Raw genomic sequence first — 19,727 nt, 5'->3', positions numbered from 1 at the left:
ATTTGTTTCATGTTCTTCCCCACTCATATTCAGGACAGCAGCATGTTAACCCTTCCATTTACACAGTCAGGGGCTGGGGCTGTTACAGCTTTGTATTACAAAGCACTGAAATGGATTCTACTTGAAAAGGACAAAACAACTTGGATTTCATTATTTACTCTTGATTAAGCAGTCACTGAAACCAGTAAGAACTGCACTAAATGCTCACTTCACCATTTAAATTGGTAGAGTTCTCGCTGCAACTAAGGCTTCTTTATGCCTATTTTTGTACCACACAAGCAAGAGAAACCACACTAGGGGACGGAAACTGAGATACTGAGCCTGTTATCCATGCTGCTGTACTGCCATGAGAGAGTCTTGTTTGCATTAAGGTTCTTGCCAACTATAAAAACAAATCCAGCACTTTTAAAGTATCAAGACAGCACTTCTAACATAGTTTCACAATGCCAACCCTCACAGAGGTAAACTGTTAATTTATTGGAGGAAAGGAATCCATAACATACCAAATTCTTGCATACAGGAAGAATCCAATTTACTTAAGACACTCACTTGCTGCACCCAACAGATTTATCTACTCACAGAACCAGGAGCCCAGATTAAGACTGCAGCCTTTATTGGCCCTACACATCACCACCACTGTTAACACATCCAAGAACCACATTAACTGCAACTGTGCCTTTCACAGACACCCATGGTAGTGGTCCCCAAAACCTTTTTTCCCCCCCCCCCACACATGTAAAATGCCTGGATTTTAAAGAGGGCCACTTAAATTCACAGAGCTCTCCATCCACCTACTTCTCCCACAAAATATTATCTAAAATAGACAAAGAGAATCAGGAATTCAACTTTTTCTTAGAGGAGAGGTACAAGAAGCCTCACCCAACTTAAATCTTAAACAGATTCAGAAATTAATCTAATCTACACTTTAGAACAATTTAGGAAGCCATTCCATTATTCAGATTCCAAGTAACAGATGCTATATTTTTACAGAGCTACTGAAGGAACTCAGAAATATGCCTCTGACATTTCCAACCCATGAAATAACCAAGCCACTTCTGGCCATTACAACTCTCTTATCAATGAAAATACTGATTTAACAAATGCACATGGGATACAGTGGACACACTGGCTCTGCATCTCAACCCAAAGCCACACACTGGCACCCGCAAGCAGGAGCAGAGAATCAAACTCCCTAAGAGCTGAGTACACAGCTGCATTTAAGATCAAGTCAGGAATGAGCAGACGTTTCGGAGAGCATTAGCTCCTGATTCCTGTCCCCTACCTGTAAACATCACTGAAGCTTGTTTATTACTATTGTTTGCCAATACTCGTATAATTTGTTGAAAATAGGGAACTGAAGCTGCTACTTCAATGGCAGACGCCCACTCTGAGCTCTTTTTTTATCACCTCACAAATCCAGCGCCTTTCTCCTGAGAAAGATTTTACAGACTCTTTTTGTTTAAATAAAAAAGATGAAAAGAACACACTTCACTTTCCAAATGCTACTTCTGTTAAAGCACTGTTAGACTGGTGCTTATGACCATCACAGTGGTAGCACAAACCCAAGGATGGAGTAAAGGCATACCCCAGTTTCAGTAAAGGGCTTGTTCAAGGTCAGAAGGAAACACCAACATGCCTGAACACACCTCTCCAGATTCAGAATTGGACATAGAACCATGGAATGATTTAGATTGGAAAGGACCTTTAAGATCGAGTCCAACCATCAACCCAGCGCTGCCAAGTCCACCACTAAACCACGTCCTCAAGTGCCACATCTACATGTGTTTTAAATACCTCCAAAGACAGTGTCTCCACCACTCCTCTGGGCAGCCTGTTCCAATGCTTGATAAGCCTTTTAGTGAAGAAATTTTTCCTAAAATCAAATCTAAACCTCAACATAAGACTAAGGCTTTCAGTAACCTGGTCTAGTGAAAGATGCCTCCGCTAACAGCGGGAAGGTTGGTCTAAATGATCTTTACAAGATCCCCTCCAACCCAAATCATTCTGTGCTTCTATATAAATGCCAAAACATTTCAAACCTATTGTTAGTCAAATCCTCTTTCTAGAAATTACTAGTCTGGGGAGACAGGCAGCACAAGAGAAATCTTTCATCATTATCACAGTTCTCTGCAGTTCTGCCAGTACCTATCTTGAATCTTCTACTCACCCAGATTTGTGCTTCGCATATTTTATCTCCCTTTCAACCCTCTCTGTATTCCCCTTTTGCAAATGTGCATGCTTTCCCCTTCACATACATTCTGGGTGCAGAATGTGACCTCTGATCCTCTGTTTCAAAGAGACCAGGACTTACGACTTCAGCACCTTCGCAGCAAGAAACACCACACACGGCTTGCTCCCTGCAACAGGCAGCATTTCTGCCTGAACACGCTGCATTCCTGTGCCTCTGGACCCCCACCAGCCCCACATGCCCTGAAGAGCCACACACCTCAGCACCATTCTGAAGCAACCTCAGTACCCTGAAGTTTCCAGACTCACTGAGGTTAAGTTTCTCTCTCCTGTAGGGCCATAGCTCATTCCCAGTGTTATAGAGCAGTCTGCCCTCCACTGCTCCACCCTTCATGCAAACAAAAATAACTGGACTGTTCTTTGGTCTATCAATAAATGGTGTCTTGTGCACAGAGTCAGAGTGGAAGAACATTACGCTCTGCCACGCATATTTAGAGTTCGCCAGACAGTAAGGCCTTGTATTCAGGAGTGTAGAAAGCCACTGCAGAGCTGTAGTTCAAACTGCACATGTACTGCTGTTTCTCCTGCTACTCTGCATACTCAGTATTATGCTACCTACCTTGTCAAAATTCACTTGCCCAAACACCTTTAAGACTGTATTAGAAAAAGATACCAAACCTGTATCAAAAGCTGTGCCCCACCGCTGCACATATGGGCTAGCAATTTTAAGTAAAACTGTAACACGCTTTGCTTTTTCAAAACAAGACAACAGGAGATGGCTTATCGCATCCTACATGCAAAGCACACATACACAAAGTTCCCAATTCTAGTCACATGCATTCCACTACCCAAGCAGCTTACAAGAAAGATCATTTTTACTTAGAGGTATGCTCACACATCAACTCATTTAATGCTACCTCTTGAAAATACACTCCTTTAAATATCTTGTAGACTACAGTTGGCTTAAACTACAAATCTCTGCATTAGTATTTAGCCTTGCAACTACGTTATAATGTAAGTAAGCAAGTCTGGTTGTCACTTAGTGACATGGCTTAGTGGTGGACTTGGCAGTCCTGGGGTAATGGTTGGACTTGATCTTAAAGGCCTTTCCCAACCTGATTCTATGATTCCATGACTGAGGAGTAAAATATGGATTGAACTTGGAGGTATTTGCAAAAGGGATACACAGACCTTGTGCACTGAAGAACATACCTGAGAGCTTGAGTCCTCGTTCCCCAACCTGAGTGTTGTAACCATTTGGCATTCGAAGAATTGCATCGTGGATTCCTGCCAGCTTTGCTGCTGCATACACTTCTTCTGGTGTTGCACCGATATTGCCATAGAGCAAATTGTAGTAGATAGTATTATGGAAGAGAACAGCATCCTACACATATGGAAAGGATATTTTAAACAAGAAACCATGGACAATAGGTTAAAAACTATCCCCAATCCATGAAAGAAAACAATACAGAATAGCTCAGATTTCTGCAAAAAGCGTGAAGGTGAAAGTATTTGGGGAAATTTCTTTTCCCAATATTGGGATTAATACATTTTGTGTCCTAAATATATCCATGTTCTGCATGATTTTACCACTTTGCTAACTCATTATAGATGGTAATCTACTATAAAGCTAGATCTCTTAAAGCTGGAGGCAGTTTCTCATGAAGCATGATGACTTTCAAAGGAACTAGACATTACCACTGCATTAGACTTGGTCTTCATTGAACCACAGTGTCAGGATACTGATATTTACTACTTCAATGGACTATCTGGGGAGAATGACCCATGGTATACCTGAGGTACGACTCCTATTGCCTTTCTGAGACTTTCCAAACTGATATCTTGTATGTTCTGTCCAGCAACATAAATATTTCCTTTCTGAGGTTCATAGAAACGAAACAATAATCTCACGATTGTGCTTTTCCTGAAATTCAAAAGAATTGAAGCTTACGTTACACTCCTAGTTTGTCATTTACTATCTCCAATCAGAACTGATGTCACAAACATGATAAAAAGCAAAACACAAGAAGAAACACATTGAAAAACAAAATGCTGCACTGATTGGCATATTTAGTCCATTTACCCACCCTGACCCACTACCTCCTACAATGGCCACTTTCTTTCCTGCAGGGACTTCAAAAGACACTCCAGCAAGGACTTTCTGTCCCTCAAGGTATTCAAAATGCACATTATCAAAGGTGATGGCAGCAGTCTGTGGTGTGATCTGCAGGGGTGGAGCCAGCTCTTTGTCCTATGAAAAGAAGAGTGCCACTTTATATGCTGCCCAGAAAGCATCTCAAGCAGTTCAACAAGCCGAACAGTCCATTTCCTAGCTCAGGAGAAAGCCAAACAGACACTCCAGCTTGGATAGGCTGAAAATAATTACAATCCACCACATGAGTGCAACGGATTTGTTCCTCCTTTGCCCCAAAGGAGGTAAAAATTTCTGCTTAAACGCTCTGCTTCGTAACTTCTTTTGCAGTAATAAACTCAGCATCATTAATTATAAATAAATCATCTAGCACCAGGCATGAATACTTAGATAAAAGAGATCTCAATGCAAACACAGCTTTTGTGAAGCAACTTTTGCTGTCACTAAAGGCTCTGCAAGAAAAAAGCAGCTGCTATTGCACTAACAGCACTTAAAGAGGAGGCAGAGCAGCATCCTTACACAACAGCTTGAATAGAAATTAAATCTGGAAAGTAAGAAGCAGCATGAAATGATGGCATTGCCAGAAAACAGCCCTATTAAATACCCAGATACTTTAGGAAAATAAGCTACTACTTACTTTAATTTTGGTATCTACACTGAGAAGTGTAAACAAGGTATTCATATCTATAAGTGCTTGTCTTGTCTCTCTGTATACTGTTCCCAGGAAGTTTAGGGGAAGAGAAAGCTGGAACAGCAATCCATTCACCATTACTAGATCTCCAACAGAAAGGCTGCCTTAAGACAAAACGGATGTGAGAGAATAAGGAGACTTAAAGGGTTGTCTTGTTAGGAAGCACCAAAAGATTAAAAAAAAATATATAATCAAGTCAATCAAGTCTGGTTTCTTTTATCCCATTTCTAAACTCAGATGTTTAAATAGCAAACCAAATGCATTCCCAGAAGATCAGATTTTACACAGAAAGGTGCCCCAAATGATGGGCAATGCTTGTGTGGATTTCCCTTAAAAGATGTAATAGCATCTCGAAAATTAGACAGGCAGCATAGCAGGAAATTCATGGAAAACATCAGATTGGAAAGTTGTCAATTCCACAGAGAAACATAAAGGGGCCTAAATAAGTGAGAATGGGAGGAACTGCTACATGACAGCAAGAACGGGGGAAGAATCTGAAGTACAATTACAGACAAATCCAAATGACAGAATTTGTCATGATCAAGAGAGGACCTGCATACTACACACAACAGAGCTGCTAAAACATATAGTGAGAACCTCCAGGCAGCTTCAAATCAAATACACTGATGAAAGGAAAACTCAGGATGACACACTGGCTAAAGGTAAGTGCAGGGTCAGTTCAGCTGAAACAGGTCCTGAAAGATAATTTAAAGCTGTATTTCCACCATCCTGCTTGAAGGCTATTCTAAATTTTATTAAGGACAGCCATAAACTGCACCTACTGACTTATCCATTCATGGCGTAACTCTTCCCTGTCCTGGCGTCTCTTGAAAGACCAAAGCAGATGCAAGAAAGGCAACATGATATAAAGGTCTACCCTTCAAACAGATCTCAATGCCAACAGTGTTCAAAGCATCATTATTTTTATTCTAAAATCACCTTGCTTTAGCTGAGCCTTACCCCAATGCTGCATTCATCTACTGGATTTGAAGCTTGCACTGTCTTGCTAAACGAGCAGGCTTTACTTCAGGCAGTAAATTAGATAAGTACATATGCAACACTAACATACAGAAGCAATTGTTTTAAGAATGTGACCTTATTATTCTAAGGAAAGTGAAGGACACCAGTAATAAAACTACTGGAGACAAAGCACATGGGTATATGCATTACACACTGGGAAAAGTTCTGATTCTTGCCAACATGGGAAAGAAGGAGGGTAAAAAGAAAGGATCTTTATAGAAGCTCCACAGCAGCATTGGTATTTACACAAGTGTCTTTCAGAACCCTTCAACAGAAACTTCCCAAAGTTTTATGACAAGCAGCAGAAATACCCCAAACTCTCAAGCAAAACCTCTCAAAATGAACTATCACATCAACCATATGTTAATTAACACCTCTATCATGAATGAATTAAAGGTAAAAGAGAGTCATTTTTAGCTTACAGACAGATGAGTTACCTGCAACAATGCCCTGGCTGGCAAGCACCATGATGGCCGTCAAGCCAATGCTAAATATAGCACTCTGTCCAAAGTTGAGGAGAGCCAAAGTGGAGGTAGTCTTCAAGGAGGCATTCTCATATCTCATCAAGAACTCATCATACCGTTGGGCTTCGTATTTTTCATTATTGAAATACTATGATATATACAAAAATAACAACTGTGACAGTCTCAAGCATACCAGACTGTATACTTAGTTATACACTTTAGCATAAACATACTACATGCACAGATACACACACAACCCCTCTTCAAGACTTCTAATAGCTAAAGAGAAAAAGAGATAGCAGATTAGTGTGTGAAAACAAAACACATGAGCAAACCCCAGCACTTTCTGCACTGGGAAAGCAGACATTAGAGATCCCTACCATACTCATTCTGATAACACTGGGCGTCTGTCTTGCAGAACTTCTACCTTATTAATGTCAAAGCCAAACACCACCTATGCCATTAGATACTAAAAAGAAGAGCAAGTTACTGCCTCTGTGCTAGAATATCCTTGTTACTTTGTCTAGAACAGTACTTCTCACACAAAAGCTACTTCTGAGTCCTTCTTCACAGTTGATGCCACTGTTTATCATCCCAGTTCTAGCTCTCCAATTAAAAGTAGCATAAAATAAGCATTACCCAGGACAACTTCAAAGCGGCCCATGGGATTTTTTAACAGTAGCAGTACAAGAACTCATAGACCTGCTCTTTAATGTGAACATTGCAATGGAGTGCTGCAAACCACAGCAGGTAATGAAAACAGTACACAGGCTTTTGAGAAGACAGTACGCTGCAGGCCGACATTCAGAAGACAACTTTGTACAGGAAGACTCTTGGTCAAGGTGATTCAGTAATGAAAGAAACTTCTCACTCTTACTAGCAAATAGGTTTTTCCAAGCCCCACCAATGACTTTCATGCTACCCCGTCAATATCATGTAGTGCTCTTCCAATGAACAATGTTTTTCAAAATATGCTATTGCTCCCAGTATGCAGCCCTACAAAAGATGACTCTTATGGCTCACTTTCCTTAGGCTGACAGAAGAAAGCCAAAGGGCCTGGCAGTAAAGACTGGTCTTACCTTCACAGTCTCATAATTCAGTAGCGAGTCAATCGCAGCGTTACCGGCATCATTATCTGCTTTGTTCATTTCTATTCGAAACTTAGTCCTGCAAAATGAAGGCTTAATATAGTGAAGAGTTCGGGCTGAGGCAACACCAAGTACCCTGATGAATCTGAGGGCAGGCCTTACCTCCACTGAGTAATCCCTATCGTGAATGCTGCATAGGCTCCTAGTGTCCCCAGAGTCACTAAAGCAAACTCTGCACCACATTTGTAATACTGGAATAAGTAAAAGAAACAAACAAGAAGTTATATTCATTTTCAAAACTTCACTGTTGTATCAAAACTCTAACAGCTTAACACAAGACAAGGACTCTGAAGGTCCCTCCTAACACACTCCCTGCTCTGGACAGCTTAAAATAAATACAGGTATAAACTCAAAAGGAAAGCAGCAAGGAGAAGGGTACAGATAAAAAGGCTGGAGGAGATAACCAAGAGCTAACATGTTATGACACTTGAAAGTTATTTTTGCCATTATAAAACATAAATGTTTCTGATGCTTGCGTTGTTATCACAAATAAGTATTTGTTTCCATGCTTTTTGGGTGGATTTTGAAAGCAAGCTGAAGACTGGGAAAGAAGTAAATGGCCTTGCAAACCAACTGATGAAGCGTTTTCTCTGCTTCAGGGTCCATTGGGAGAGAAAAGCCATAAGAAGAATTAAAGCACCATCGCAGGCTGGCTCACAGCCAGCTTGAGTTGTAACTTCCAAAGGTTATAAAATTAAACCCAATACCAACAAGGGTTTTAACTCATCTTTTACATTCAAATTTGATTAAGTCCTTCTAAAAAGAACGGGGATAAACAAAACAAGATTCTTGCTTTTAATTTAGTCTAAGCTACATATTTATATTTTAGCCTGCAAATACCCAAAGATCCTGATTTCAAAGACAGTAAGTGCAATTTACAAAAGAAAAGGTTAAAATTGAGCTTAAAACCTGCAAGAAGCAGCCTATTTTCCAAAAGAAAATTTTCACTTTTAAGTTCTGGATAAGGGAAGAGCAGTATTCAGAAGAGAGCCAATAATCACTCCCTCATCTAGCCTCAACACGCTAAGGCACAGCATTCTGCAGGAAGATAAGCAGAGAAAGTTGGGGCTGTTCAGCCTGAAGAAGAGAAGGCTGAGTGGAGACCTCAGAGCAGCCTTCCAGTATCTGAAGGGGGGCTATAGGGATGCTGGGGAGGGACTCTTCATTTGGGACTGTAGTGACAGGACAAGGGGTAATGGGTTCAAACTTAAACAGGGGAAGTTTAGATTGAATATAAGGAAGAAATTTGTTACTGTGAGGGTGGTGAGGCACTGGAATGGGTTGCCCAAGGAAGTTGTGAATACTCCATCCCTGGCAGCGTTCAAGGCCAGGTTGAAGAGAGCCTTGGGTGACATGGTTTAGTGTGAGGTGTCCCTGCCCATGGCAAGGGGGTTGGAACTGGATGATCTTAAGGTCCTTTCCAACCCCAACTATTCTATGATTCCTGGACAATTATTTCTGCTTCCTCAGATTTAAAGTAACCAGTATTTGAAAATTAGGATTGCTCTCCTTTACAGCAGTTGCTTTCACAACCACCTTGTAAAAGCAATTGTTAATGCTCAGTAGGCTTTGGTAAAAGAAAACCAATGTATTACTCCTAAATGAGACAATTCCAAATCAGGAATAAACACACTTACCAGAATTCCACTGACTAGTGCCACTTCAAACATTGTAGGTCCCAGATTAAATACTAAAGCACTAAGAACAAAACTGATGCCTCTTGTTCCTCTGTCGATGGTTTTTGACAGAGCTCCGGTTTGCCTACTTAGATGGAAGGCCAAATCCAGGTTATGAAGGTGCAAAAACACATTCTTTGCTATCCTCCTGATTGAATTCTGAGCTACCTTCCCAAATACTGCATTTCTAGCTTCATTAAATAGCGCTGCTCCAGCTCTTGAGATACCATCTAAAAAAGATGAAAAGTTTATGAAATTAAAATAGTTATATTTCCAAGCTCCCTTCATGCATGAAATTACATTAAGCTCATTCCTTACATATTTTCAACATTTTTAGTTCAAAGGTAATTTATACTTAACTGGTCCAAACCTTTATGTTATTTTTCATTTATAAACCATTGCACAGATTTTGAATCAGCTTCTTTTGCAGCTGGTTATATGAAAGGGCAGGATTTATAATCAAGAATCATTTCTATAAGCATTATTTCATATTTTAATTAGAATACCAAAAGCAAGGTCACAGAACATTGGAAATGGACAGCAACACATGGAGTCACTATGAAATAACCATCCCAGGTGCTTAGCAGTGCATAGTCCAAAAGCTCTGCTGTCCCATTCCCTTAATGAAGAACGTTAACACTTATTAATGGATTTGGGAATACCACTTACAGCCAATGAGAACAGCAGTTGCCACAGTTGCCACTGTACTTGGTGCATCGCTGAGGTTGAGGATGTTGCCAGATACCTGGTTGAGGCTGTCTACTGCATACTTAAACATGAAGGGAACCAATATATTCATGGCCTAAAAGCATAAGAACACCAATTAGTCCATATGCATTAAAGCATCTATCTATGGAACATGGCTGTTTTTCTGAAATTGCTCTACTGTTATATTTAGTTCTTAACCACTTAGTGCAGGTGAGATGGCTCCTGATTTCAAGCACAATGCTCTCCTTTTAAGTCTTTACTCCTGGGACTGCGGGGTTAGTTTGTCTCTCTCATGGGTTCCTTTAAATATCAATTTTTATCCTAAAGAAATCGTACACTGCAAAGGCACTTGAACTGAGGCTGAGCACTCACTACAGCAATGGCAAGACTAGAAAGGAATCAAACAGCAGACACACACACCATGCTCCTAAATTACACTGCCATTACAGGTTGCTCTTGGCGATGCTGACAATATTCACTATGAAGAACAACTACTACTACTAAAGAAATAACTCACCCTCATATTGCTAACACTGGGTCAACCAAGATTATGTATTGAACTAAATACGTATTAATGGATGTATTAAACCAAAGCTCTAGTGAAGCCCAAGAAAAGAAGTTAACCTACCCTGTGACCAGTCCTTCTGACTGTTAATACTACTTTAATATTTCAATAATGCTTTCCATTTGCAACATCACTATAAATATTAACTTTATATTAACCCTAGCATTTAGCAGAGCAGCATGGACGACTTTCCATGCAGACCATATAGTCAACAAGACACTACAAACCACTTCAACATGAGCCTTCAAACAAAACACCCAAGTCCCAACTACAACCTGGACATGTCATACATCACTGGATGATTTTGAAGAGCACCAAACCCCAAATGCATCTCTTGTTAACAGTGAGGTATCGCCTACATGCAGAAAAACCAAGCTGGCTAGAGGTGTAAACAGACCAACTTCAGGACTTGCACAATTGCAGCATGAGAAAATACTAAAAACCTTCCAGAAAACACACAATTCTTAAGTCTTGTTAATGCTCCATTGGTAGATCCCTCATTTGTACCAACAAGAAACAAAATTAACATCAAATGTCATCTAATTAATAGAATTAATTCAAACAGCTTCTGACAATGAAGATATCAACATAGAGTATTCCAGGCTTTTAGCAGCTGAATAAGTACGTTAAGACCTACAATCCTGTACCATGGCAGATGTTAAAATACTTCACAGTGAGCTCACTTTGCTTCAAGTTGAGGGTTTTTCTCAGTATTTGGGGAAAAAATTATGGGTAGATGGCAAATTATTTCACATGAGAAGAAACAAAAAACCAAACCAGATTGACACAGATATTTCAGCTCTCTCCACCAAATGTTTTGTATACCCACTTAGATCCTGATTGTATTTAGGGACATCTGTCAGAGCTGAAAGCCCAGTGAAAGAACTGCAAATTAATAGGATAAAACTAGGTCTCAAGCAAGAAGCGTGTAAAGTCTTTCATAACTTAAGTCCAAATTCAAGCTGGAAGACAGGCTTTTAGCAAGGATAACAACTATACCAGTATCAGATACTCCCAGTGTTACAAATTACTGTAAGTAGTGGAAGACTTCATTCACCAAGAGGAGAAACTGGGGGTTTTGACAATACTTCCTTCAATTACAGTTAAATAATTAATATGTAATTATAATTATTTTAAAATGTTACATTTAAACAGTTTTAGGCAAAAGTCTTAAATACGAATGAGGAAGCCATCCAGTTTCTCCTCTTCCTTTCAGCATCTCCCCTGTGAAATAACTAAGCAGGAAAAAACCCCAACCAAATACTACCGAATTTTCAGCACAGCATACTCTAGAGAGCTCCCGAGAGAAGCCAGATGAGATCTGAGAGCATCTAGGCAAGATTATTACTGGTTTGTGACTGGAAAAAGGAGAACAGCTGAAAGATCAGGTCCTACTTCAACTACATCCTTCTGACATTTCTCCAGTGCAAGCCTGAGCCGTTCAGCAACAGCTCCCTTTTAATAGATTGGAACTGTGGAAATCTCCATTACGAAAAAAAGACCTGCGGTTAGCATTATCTGCAGAAAGCCAACAAACACCATCAAAGCAGCAGTACACAATAATGTTTGATAACTTCAATTATACACAGCAGACAAACAGGTTACTGCCATTACATGCTTAAACCTTAAGCATAAAGCCCCACAAGGAACTGAGCATGCATTAACAGAGATTCTGAATCTTCACAATAGCGAAATTCAACTTCCTTCCTTCCCCAGTACAATCAAAGCCCCTCTGCTTTCCCTTCAGAGTTACTGAAATTCAATTTTGGGGTGGCATTTTGCTCTTAATAAAGACAAATACACTAAGCACGTGTGTTAGGGTGGTGACCAACATGACACAGTGCAGGTTTTCCTGGGAGACACTACTCAGTAGAAAATCACAGTATTGTCATGCAGATTGTCTTGATTTGCTGCAGGTTCTCACAAATCCCTCTGCAGGGATTTTACTCCTCAGCAGACCATGCTACACTACAGGTAGTTCAGAAATAGAACTACACATAGATTTTAAAGTCCATTTAAAGAAGAGAGATGTATTCTTTAAGATGCAGCTCTCCACTTGCAATTAATTTAACCAGTTTTGCAGAAATGTCTTCTTTTACATCAACATAATTCTACCCAATAGAGTTTTAAATGAAATTTAAAGCCTGGTCTCAGGTTATAGTTGTTCTGACTCCTGGAGGGTAAAGCTTGAATAAGAACAAGGCAGCACAATATTGCATTTCATTAGCAATCTGCTTTCCAGTAATTTAATATTAACAAAAAGAAGAAGTTAATCTTACAAAGTTTATAGCCAGAGAGATGAGAGGCCATTATTAGAAACAGGCCTTTGCTACTCAATTTGTTAAGTCAATGAAACCACATTCACAGGAATGGAAACAAAATCGCAGCCTTTTACATAAACTTACAGCTACCTCTGCAGCAGCCTGGATTTGCTGTCAGAGAACAAAAAGCTTTAAGCACACCTAAGTACACTATGAAAAGCCACCATGCAAAACAATTGTCTTATGCAACATAAACGTTTCCCTCCTCTTCCTAATGCCCAAAAGCTTGATACTTGCCATTAAAAAGACCCTTGAAACATAAATTTGTACATTTTCTATTTATAATAGTGAATTCACAGCTTATCCTTGCCTGAATTTATTGGAAAGCAAATACGCACCCAAGAAGTCATCCCAATTCAATTGCCCACATTTAACAGCATGTTAGACTATAATGCATCATGCTTAAAGGAGTTTAAACATTTTTTTAAATGACTGCACTGTTTTAAACTGACAGTGCATCATCTCTATTCCCTTGTGGGACTACACTATGTTTATGGCACACAGTCTTATCTTTCACTGTGCTCTTCTCAGTATTTCTTGTTGATAATAAAGATGATGAATTGGTGACAGGCTGAGCCCCAACAAGATAAAATTGGTCTACACTGAGCTCTTCTTCTGCCAATAATTCAATGAGGAACGTTGACATGAAGACGACTGAATTTATCTCTGGACCAATATAAATGTACACATTCCACAACTCCATTTGTGAAAACAAATGGAAAGCTCCACCACTGGCAGAGGTAAAACTGCTACAGAAGCTACAAAATGTGGTCCAGAAGAGGGAAGAAGCATCTGGCTTCATGCCTTCTCCACATTTAATGATGACCTGAAATGTACTTTTTCCACTAGCAGTTTCTAAAGGTTTACTGTAATTATCTAACTCCATCTGAGCCCATAAAAAAGGGCTCCTACTCTGAGATGTTTTTAACTGATCAGATAGATATCGTTATCTCTGCTCACAGGCTAAATCTGCAACACAACACTTGTGTCTTGCCTCCCTTGCCAACCCATTTCTTCTCCTAAAACTTAGAGGATTAGCAGTCAGTAGAAATGCAGAGAGTCTGAAAGATTTCTCTGGCTCATGAATAACACATGCATGGTCTGTGACCAAGAGGCCAAAAAATCATTACAGGCTGACAGAGGTGACAAGTGATTTTGTCATATTCATGTGTTTAATCCAGCTTCTCAGAAGGCCAAGCACTTTTTCTTCTTGTGCCACAGGAGGAAAAAAGAAGAAACAGAAAAGTAAAGCAGCATTTACCATACATACAGCAGTAGAGAAGACAAAAGCTGGGAGAGGGAATGTGGAGAAAGAAAAAACAGCTATGTAAGACCTGAGCAGGCTGTGAACACACAGATGATGCCTTATGTACTCCTCTCACCTGCCTTGCTGCTGCATCTTTCAGATCACACATGTCTAGATAGGCTATAAACATTTAAGGTTAAAATTTAAAGCGTGTCATAATACAATGAATCATCCAAGGAATAAAAGACCTTACTGGCCCTAGAGCAGACTCCATCCTGTCAGCAACCGGTCATAAAAAGCCATACGAACAGCTCACTTTGAAGGCTAACAATACTACCAGTGGTTATGTGTAGACAGAAAGGCACCAAAATTCACAATAATTTGCTCAATGACAGGCAACTGGACCCCACAAAAGGAGTCAAGACAGATTGTAACTGCAGGCACTTCAGTAGCTGCACACAAACCAGCGTTTGTTTTGAAGCAGAACTTCACTGAACTGGAAGACTTAGAAACAAATAACTTCTCAAGCAGCAGACCAAGAGGTATGATCTCCAGCTTTCGTATGTTTGGTGGGTAAGCCCAATCAAACTGGGTGTGATTAACTCCTCATGTTTTTCCTATGACTGAGGATTTTCCTAACCTACCTCTCCTCTGTGATTCCTCTGGAGTTTTCTTCAGTAAAACTGAAGCCACCCTACAGAATCTGTGTCAGAGTCACCACTTGGACCTTTTCTCCTAACTGGAAACTTAACTTTATAAATACATAGGTATAAAATGTCACCAAACTCAGAGGAAACTGTCCAAAAGGCTTATGAAAGCATTTCTTACTGGGGAAGGTGACTTGTACTAGGCATCACATAGTTCTCTATGCAAAACCTCCACGAACAAGCAGCTTTTAGACAAAATCCATAATAAGGACTTAAGTCCTTCAGATACAGAGAAGTACATAGTGAGCAAAGAAACTGGGTCAGGACTGCAGTGAGGAGAAAGACACGCTGGCATTCTGGTGCTGACACATGTATATAGCAGAGAAACTTTAATAGACTTAAGGTTTTTTGTGTGGTCTATCACGTACATTGTAATTAACCTCCCAAGCAGTTGGAACAAAAGGGCTAATGAGGAAGCTGCACAGGATTATACATGGTCCAGAGAAGCCACAGGTAAACTAACTGGATTTTCTCTAGGACAAAGTAGTTTGCTCTGGAAGAAAAGGAGATGTCCAGGGCTCAAAGCTATGACAGAAAAACTACAGCTCTGCAACAAAATGTTGCATGTCAGTGATGCCACAGTAACTACACATAGACTGAACGTGTAAGCATGAAGTAGTTGAAGAAAATTTAATCCCCAAAGGCACAGTGGGGATAGCTCAGGTGATGAGGGGTAACTTCTTAGACTGCAGTTACTCAAAAATGTTTGAGCTCTAACAAGGCTTTTCATGACTGGAACAGAGCAAAACAAAGAACTTATCCAAGGAGAGCTAGAAGACATCCCTGAATTTTTTCACCCCAGCCAGTTATAACATACACCCTGCAGAGAGCTTGCTATGTGTTTCCCCAACCACATCCAAAACATTCCTACAAAATGCTCGTGCTTTAACAGGCACCTTCTAAAACCTGGGCAAAACTCAGCAGGTTTTCTGCTCTGCTCTGGACACTAGGGCTCCCAGGCTGCCTTATACAGAACCTGAGGTAGGGAACTTAAGAGAACACTTAAGAGAGATCCAAACATTCAGTTACTTCCCTAAAGAGCAATGAAGTGCACGGTTTCCTGACAGGGGGGAACATCTCTCTCCATCCCAGCAGAAACATAATAGCTCTGCATTATACCAAATACAGAGCTATTTCCAAGAGTCAGGCATGCTGGCCATCAATTTTGTTTTCATTACAGCCCAGAAAGCTGCTAGAAACACTAACAGATTTTCTAAAAGCAAGGTACAGGGCTGCCACATGCAGGACCAGATTCTGGACTCACATCCTCCATCATGTTCATTTAACTTACAAATTAGGAAAGTAGGGGAAGAGAAAAAGAAGTAAAATACTTCCAACTTATTTCAAAATTGCCTTCAGGTTATTATTATTAACATTATAATATGAGGCTTTAAAAAAAAAAGTGAATTAGAAGAATTTTCATATCCATCTGGTAAATACACATCACAAAACCTCAACTAGCCAAGCATATAATCAGTTATCTATTATTGTGAGGGCAACTGCACAGTGCACAAGGTGAACTGCTCCTTGCAGCTGCATTTTGAGCAGATCGTTTCCCAGTGATTAATGCTTTACTTCACACAGGCATAAACAAGGGTGGAAGTTCACATGTACAGACATGCCACATCCTGCATCTTGTCACCTGCATTATCAGTAACGTCCTGAACAGCAAGCAGCACAACCCAAAATATCTACTGTAGACAGCACCAGCTAGCACCTGATAGACTGCTCACAAGAAGGAGCTGCAGACCCAAAGATTGGCCTTTCCTCTTCAGCTCACATAAATGAGCACATTTCTCTTCCAAGTACTCTTCTTTCAATACCTACATAGCAGAAATTCATTTCTTCTCTCTTCTCATAACACGGCAATGTTACTGAATGCTAGTAAGTTGCCAGTGCAAGTAGCTTAAGTGCTGAAACTCACTGATTAAGTAGTACCTACTTTAGCTTATCCCAGCAAAACACTAATATTGGCTTTATGTTTAGTAAAAATTGCCATTAGAAAGCAACCCTGTTGAGCCATATGAAATGTGCAAAATATCTGGAGTAAATTTTGTAATCAAACATGTACTTCTTTTCTTCCAAAGCAAAAGATTTTGTGCAAAACCTCAGCATTTGCTCTTCTACGCTATTTCTAGAAGGTCTGTAAAATCTGGATACCCTCCATTAATCTGCTGAAAGCTTCCGCATGCCTATTGCTTTCCATGAACAAACAAACACTAATTATGTAGCAGGCAAGAGTATGAGATCCTTTCAAACAATGAAGTAAAGGTAAAAGCAAGCCTCCATAATCAAAAGACTCAAGAAAAATAATTTGAATGAAAGCATGGTTCAATATAAAAATAAATTATACAGCTTGTTTCACGTTGGGACATCAGAGGAGTCCCTGAAACAACAGAAATTCCACTGTCATCCCACAGAGAAATACCAAGAGAAGACTGGAGCTCAAATCCCCTTTTCCATAGCACAGCAAGAGTTATGAGTAGATACCACCAGATTGCTCAAGTTCAGAGTAGAGAATAAGCATACAGCCTTGAAGAAATGCAGTTTGACACATCCAGCACCATGCAAGAAAAGATCTGTAAGCAACCTCTAACTCACATCTCCTATAACTTATGATGTAAATTACTAAATGGCAATGGAAAATCCTGAACTAATGTGAGCAATGGAAATGAAAATTGTGGTTGTCATCATCATCTTCCTAACCACACGCATACTACCTGGACTTGTGCAAAGCACTCAACACTGTCCCACACGACATCCTTGTCTCTAAATTGGAGAGACATCAATTTGATGGATGGACCACTCGGTGGATAAAGAACTGGCTGGATGGCCGCACACAAAGAGTTGTGGTCAATGGCTCAATGTCCGGCTGGAGACCAGTAACGAGTGGTGTCCCTCAGGGATCAGTGTTGGGACCGGTCTTGTTCAACATCTTCATTGCTGACATGGACAGTGGGATTGAGTGCGCCCTCAGCAAGTTTGCCGATGACACCAAGCTGTGTGGTTCAGTTGATACCCTGGAGGGAAGGAATGCCATCCAGAGGGACCTCGACACGCTTGTGAGGTGGGCTGATGCCAACCTCATGAAGTTTAACCATGCCAAGTGACAAGTGCACGTGGGTCAGAGCAATCCCAGGCACAGCTACAGGTTGGGCAGAGAAGAGATTCAGAGCAGCCCTGCGGAGAAGGACTTGGGGGTGTTGGTTGATGAGAAAATGAACATGAGCCGGCTTCAGTGTGCACTCACAGCCCAGAAAGCAACCGTATCCTGGGCTGCATCAAAAGGAGCGTGACCAGAGGTCGAAGGAGGTGATCCTGCCCCTCTACTCTGCTCTCGTGAGACCTCACCTGGAGCATTGTGTGCAGTTCTGGTGTCCTCAACATAAAAAGGACATGGAGCTGTTGGAACAAGTCCAGAGGAGGCCACAAGGATGATCAGGGGCTGGAGCACCTCCTGTATGAAGACAGGCTGAGAAAGTTGGGGCTGTTCAGCCTGGAGAAGAGAAGGCTGCGTGGAGACCTCAGAGCAGCTTCCAGTATCTGAAGGGGGTCTATAGGGATGCTGGGGAGGGACTCTTCATTAGGGACTGTAGTGACAGGACAAGGGGTAATGGGTTAAAACAAACAGGGAAGTTCAGATTGGATAGAAGGAGGAAATTCTTTAGTGTGAGGGTGGTGAGGCACTGGAATGGGTTGCCCAAGGAAGTTGTGAATGCTCCATCCCTGGCAGTGTTCAAGGCCAGGTTGGACAGAGCCTTGGGTGACATGGCTTAATGTGAGGTGTCCCTGCCCATGGCGGGTGGGTTGGCACTGGATGATCTTAAGGTTCTTTTCAACCCTAACTATTCTATGATTCTATATCACATGCATACGCACCCCCTTAAAATACCCAAGCTATTATTTCCAATACTATGTGCTCCTCACACAGGAAACAAACATCTTAAGACTATAACCCCCTTAAATAATAATAGAGAAATTGTTCCTTGTACAAACTCCAGATGAACAGTAACTATCACAGTACAGTCAAGTATCTGTACTTACCTTTGCACTTGCTAAAAACCCTAGGGATATGGCAACTCTGGCTCGCAGGTCTGGTCTGTCTTTGGGCCACACATAAGACAACATCGCTCTGATGATCTTTTTGGCATCGATCTCTTTCAGCTATAGGAAAGAACAAAGGCACTGTATCATAAAAAGACCCAAGGAAGCAAACTAAGTATAAATAAGAATAAATAAATAAATAAAAAGTATAAATAAAAATGAATTTAATACATTTGGATCACTTCTGTATTTTACTGGAGAGGCAACAGACATTTCATATTTGAGACTAGGACTGCAGACTGAAATTTCAAGTTGTCAGTTTTTAGGTAATAAATCCTTGACACACTGCTAAAACAGATGAATTGCTCTTAATTCACATGTCCTCAAGAGTGCAAGTGTAGCTAGCTGTAAGTGGAATATGGAGAAAGCCACAATTCACCATAGCTTAAGTACTTCACAGAACAAATAAACTGGTCCTTCTTTATCTTCTCGGGATTTAGTACAAAATGGCTTGGTATTTCTTGTTTGGAAGCTGTTTTAACATAGCACAGAAAAAATGCAAGGAAGAAATGCAAAATGTAAAGTTAATGAGGTAACAAAAAAACAAGGAATGAAAGAACTCTGAAAGGTCTACAATAAACCGTAGTATGAAGAACATTCATGAGTCACAACAGAATACAGTATAAACCACCAGCATTTTAGCAACTCAAAATCTGAAACAGAGCAGCTATGCTAAAGTATAAATTCAACTGAATATGCATTTCAGCTCTGATTAGTTGGTTGCAAATTTAAGCATTT

General features: G+C 40.4%; 1 protein-coding gene across 3 annotated transcripts in view; it reads right to left on the bottom strand.

Annotated features, from left to right (window-relative positions):
- ABCB7 (ATP binding cassette subfamily B member 7) overlaps positions 1 to 19,727 on the bottom strand; it is a 42,328-nt gene that overhangs the window by 9,255 nt on the left and 13,346 nt on the right. For 2 of the 3 annotated variants that reach the window (XM_062640021.1, XM_062640022.1), the window contains 10 exons: positions 18,930 to 19,049; positions 10,008 to 10,140; positions 9,300 to 9,568; positions 7,765 to 7,853; positions 7,594 to 7,681; positions 6,488 to 6,662; positions 4,977 to 5,134; positions 4,275 to 4,438; positions 3,982 to 4,111; positions 3,400 to 3,571 (listed from right to left, as the gene is read on the bottom strand). In XM_062640021.1, coding sequence (XP_062496005.1) covers positions 3,400 to 3,571; positions 3,982 to 4,111; positions 4,275 to 4,438; positions 4,977 to 5,134; positions 6,488 to 6,662; positions 7,594 to 7,681; positions 7,765 to 7,853; positions 9,300 to 9,568; positions 10,008 to 10,140; positions 18,930 to 19,049 — 1,498 coding nt within the window. The remainder of the gene's footprint in view (positions 1 to 3,399; positions 3,572 to 3,981; positions 4,112 to 4,274; positions 4,439 to 4,976; positions 5,135 to 6,487; positions 6,663 to 7,593; positions 7,682 to 7,764; positions 7,854 to 9,299; positions 9,569 to 10,007; positions 10,141 to 18,929; positions 19,050 to 19,727) is intronic. The other variant, XM_062640023.1, reaches the window with a different exon arrangement.

The sequence above is a fragment of the Pezoporus occidentalis genome, unplaced genomic scaffold (assembly GCF_034315485.1).
Source record: "Pezoporus occidentalis ecotype Australia unplaced genomic scaffold, CSIRO_AGI_Poc_V1 ctg63, whole genome shotgun sequence".
NCBI lineage: Eukaryota > Metazoa > Chordata > Aves > Psittaciformes > Psittacidae > Pezoporus > Pezoporus occidentalis.
The sequence above is the reverse complement of the archived record's forward strand: the minus strand, read 5'-3'. Positions and strand labels throughout refer to the sequence as shown.